The sequence below is a fragment of the Pogoniulus pusillus genome, chromosome 10, assembly GCF_015220805.1.
Source record: "Pogoniulus pusillus isolate bPogPus1 chromosome 10, bPogPus1.pri, whole genome shotgun sequence".
NCBI lineage: Eukaryota > Metazoa > Chordata > Aves > Piciformes > Lybiidae > Pogoniulus > Pogoniulus pusillus.
Window position 1 is genome coordinate 28466442 of NC_087273.1, and position 4087 is coordinate 28470528.

General features: G+C 45.6%; 1 protein-coding gene across 1 annotated transcript in view; it reads right to left on the reverse strand.

Moving 5' to 3' along the window:
• The window catches only part of LOC135178814 (dynein axonemal heavy chain 5-like), a 196248-nt gene extending 194993 nt beyond the window's left edge, over window positions 1-1255 (reverse strand). Inside the window, exons 1-2 of the mRNA XM_064150074.1 lie at window positions 923-1255; window positions 406-591 (exon numbers count right to left, since the gene is read on the reverse strand). Of these exons, the coding sequence (XP_064006144.1) occupies window positions 406-568 (163 nt within the window). The 5' untranslated portion in view covers window positions 569-591; window positions 923-1255. The remainder of the gene's footprint in view (window positions 1-405; window positions 592-922) is intronic.
• Window positions 1256-4087: the final 2832 nt, after the last annotated feature.

Consider the following 4087-nt stretch of genomic DNA (forward strand, 5'->3'; position numbering starts at 1 on the left):
ACCTATTACTGGTGTTAATATGTTCTGAATATGAGATGCCATACTATATGCCATACTATAGACTATTATTTGTTTTAATGCAGAAAAATGCTTCTAACTATGTTACTATGATTCAACACTTAGGAAGTTTGCTAGGAGATCAGAGCTGCACTGTGCATGACCCCTTAAATACACACACACACAAATATAAATAAAGGCATTTGTTTACTTCTATGTACATATTTATTTATAAAGCTGGAGATTCCATACTGCAGTTCCTACACTAACATTCAGAACAGCACGTACCCACTCAGTAGATACAAGCATGTCATAAACTTCAACACTCTACTTAATAAATGCTTTCCCATTTTGTTTTTGGATTTTTTTTTCATACAAAGCCAACATGAAGTACTTATAAACTCTTACCTTTTCTTATAGCAATGAGAGGTGGGCAGAGATCAATGTCAGGTTTGGAAGAAAGCTGTGCTGCTCTCAGTTGTTCCCATTCCTGCTGTGCAGTGTGACCAGGACAAGAATTACAGTCAGCTCTTCCCTCTGTCTCAGTTTTGCATCCCACAGACTCCTCCATCACTCCACCACAGAAAAATCAACCTAAAGCAACAATAATTACCAGACAACATAACACTGTAACAATCAAGCACACCTTCAGTAGTTTTATCACTGTTACAGCACCAGTATGATAGACTAAAAAGGAAAAGAAAATGAAAGTACTTTTGGCTTCTAATTTAAAATGAGAAAATCTAAGCAGTTGCAAAAGTACAAAAGCTCCTCTAAGGTTGCATGTTACCAAAACTTTAATTCTAATTCTGTAACTGCCATTTCTCTCCAATCAGACTGCTGCAGATGGAAACTTACATGCTGAGGGGCACATTAAGCGCCTTACATGACAGCTGCGGGTCCTCCTGCAGCTAACAGTACTTACCCAGTGCTGAGCACAGAGTGCTGGCTGAGGCACTTGCTTATTCTTAAGCAAGTTGTTAAGCATGCAGTCTGCCTGGGCATTTGGAGCTGCTGGCAGCTGCTATGGCAACCCCTACACAAACCCAGCTAACAACCTTGTCCCCAGGAGGCACCTGTCTGTCCACATTTCTCACTGTATACACCAACCAAGTGCTAATTTCATAACTACTTGTCTATGTAAATGCACCATAGTTTTCCTTTACATATAAAATAAATCCTAAGCAAGTAGCTTCTCTGAGCCTCAACACTTCCGAAGCACAGAGCCAAGGCCAGCTGCAGCAAGCTGCAACCTAGCAGCCAGACCACTCTCCTCAACACAACCTCTCCCAACACAAGCAGCTTTCTAGGTTCTGGGTGACACATAATGAGATGCAGCTGAGACAACAATGGAAACGAGAACTTTCCTTTTCCTCTGCTATGCAAAGCCACTTCCACAAGATCTAAAAGGTCATGCCAAATGCGCAGCTTACCCACTGGCATCACCACATGGGTTTTTTCCCAGATTATATCCAACAACCAAACGCTCACTGCAACCTAGAGGTTTAATTCATCAAGGAACTTCTGCCTTTCGTTTTTTCAATCCATCCCAGTAACCTTGAATTAGGCCCAAAAAGTACTAACAGTACCTTCAACTCTGAAAGACTGTAAAACAAAAACAACATGAAGGAAAGAATGGCTGATGTCAGGTGAACTCTCCACAACAGCAACACCATCTCACTAGCAGCTGTGACACTTCACCTTAAACTACATTCCTAAGCACCACATTCAAACGACCCTTAAACACATCCAGGGTGAATAACTCTACCACCTCCTTGATCAGCTCATTCCAGTGCCTAATCACTCTCTCCATGAAAAACGTTCTCCTAATGTCCAATCTAAACTTATGCAGTCTCAGCTTGAGGCCATTTCCCCTTGTTCTGTCCCCAGTTACCTGTGAGAAAAGACCAGCACCAGTCTCTCCACAATGTCCCTTCAGATAGTTGTAGACAGCAATGAGTCCTCCCCTCAGCCTCCTCTTTTTCAGACTAACCATCCCCAGCTCCCTCTGTAGCTCCTCATAAGATTTACTCTCCAGGCCCTTCCCCAGTTCTGTTGCCCCCCTCTGGACCCACACCAGCACCTCCACATCTCTCATGTAATGCACTGCCCAAAACTGAACACAGTACTCAAAAGTGTGGGCTCACCAGGGCTGAGTACAAGGAGACAAACACCTCCCTACTCCTGCTGGACACAGCATTTTTAATCCAAGCCAGGATGCCACTGGCCTTCTAGGCCACCTGGGAACACTGCTGGCTCATATTCATCTGCCTGTCTATTACAGCCCCCAGATGCCTTTCTGCCAGACAGCTCTCCAGCAACACTGCCCCAAGCCTGTAGCATTTCTTGGGGTTGCTGTGACCCAAGTGCAGGACCTGGCATCTGGCCTTGTTGAAACTCATCCCATTAATGCTGTCCCACTGATCTAACCTATCCAAGTTCCCCCAAGGTCTCCACTCAGCTTTCTTAAAACCTAAACAGCCTCAGTTACCTCAGCCATTCCTCAAAGGACTTGTGCTCAAGGCCCTTCACAAGCTTAGTTGCTCTTCTTTGGACACACTTCAGCACTTCAATGTCATTGTAGTGAGAGACCCAAAATGGAACCATCCCTGGATGCGTTTAAAAGCCATGTAGATGCAACGCTTGTGTCTATAGCTTAGTGGTGGATTTGGTAGAGTCCTGTGCTGACTTGAGGCTAATTGGAATATTTTAATGAGATAAATTAGATCACTGGTTGTGAAAATAAAATGATGATGAAGTCTGTATCACTCATTGGTTTGCTGACAGGGATAAAAGCTAAAATGTAAATAATCTCAGGCACTCTGGTGTGTGTCACTGGATCTTTTAATTTCCTCTTAACTCTGCTCTAGTATCTTCCCATTAATCTTGGCTAACAGAAAACAATGTAAGCTTTGCTGGTTGTTTTGTTTGTCTGTCTGTCTGTCCGAGAGACAGAAAGGGAGAAAGAGTGAGTAGCAGTTTCCTTCCTCCTGTATTATTTCTAATTTGTATGTAATTGTAAATATAGTGTGCATATATGCTAGCAAATTTTGCTTTGCTGTAAATACATCTTCATCTTACTTCCAAGCTGAATGAGCTAGTCTGGTAAATTTCAGTAGTGTGGAGGGGGAAAGTTCCTAACCCAAGGCAAGTCCACCATAGTTGAAATCAATAATCTCAAAGGTCTTTTCCAATCTAAATGATTCTCTGATAGCATTAAAGATGTTTTAAGTGAATGATTAGGCTTCCGCATACAACAAGTGCACATCCTACCCTGACACTCGGTGGCTGATGCAGTCAGATTTCTGTCAAGATGTTCAGTGATTTTAACCCCTCCTAAGGCTGATGACACAAAATTCAGCTCTTTTCAGAAGCCCTTAGCCCATGAGAACAGGTTAAGGAAAATGTATGCTCTGCAAAACGGTCCATTAAGACCCTACAGCACCCTTCCAGTACCTAAAAGGGGCCTACAGGAAAGATGGGCACTGACTCTTTATCAGGGGAACGTTCGAATAGGACAAGTGAAACGATAGAAAGACTTTAAACTGAGAGTATATTTACATTAGGTGTTCTTAACTGCATATGGTGGTGAGGCACTGATACACACTGCCCGGGTCAGCTGTGGGCGCCCAGTCCCTCAAGAGGCCGCTGCAGGGTGAGGTTGGAACTAGGTGACTTTTACAGTCCGTTCTCCAACCCGAACCATCCGATGACTCTGTAGTAAGATGAGGCAGTGTCGCCGGTAAGGCCGCAGGCTGCAGCCCGCAGCTCCGAGCCTGCTCTGAAGCGGCGTCGGCGCCCCCGCCCGTCCTGCCGCAGCCCGCACGGAGTGCGCGGACACGGCAACCTGGCCTGCAAGAGTAAGGTCCTCACGGGAGAGCAAACAGCACTGCTCAGCGACTGCTAAACCAGCTTTAGCCGCCACCGCTCCGCCAGGAGCCTCTTCAGGCAACACGCACCTCATCCGCCCCGCAGCCCCCATCGGGGCTACCGCACAGGCGCAGCCGCTTCTGCGACAGGTGAGGGAGCTCAGTCCGCATGCGCGCCAGCCAGCGCAGAAGGCAAGTTGGGGGGGGAAGGTTTCATTCTG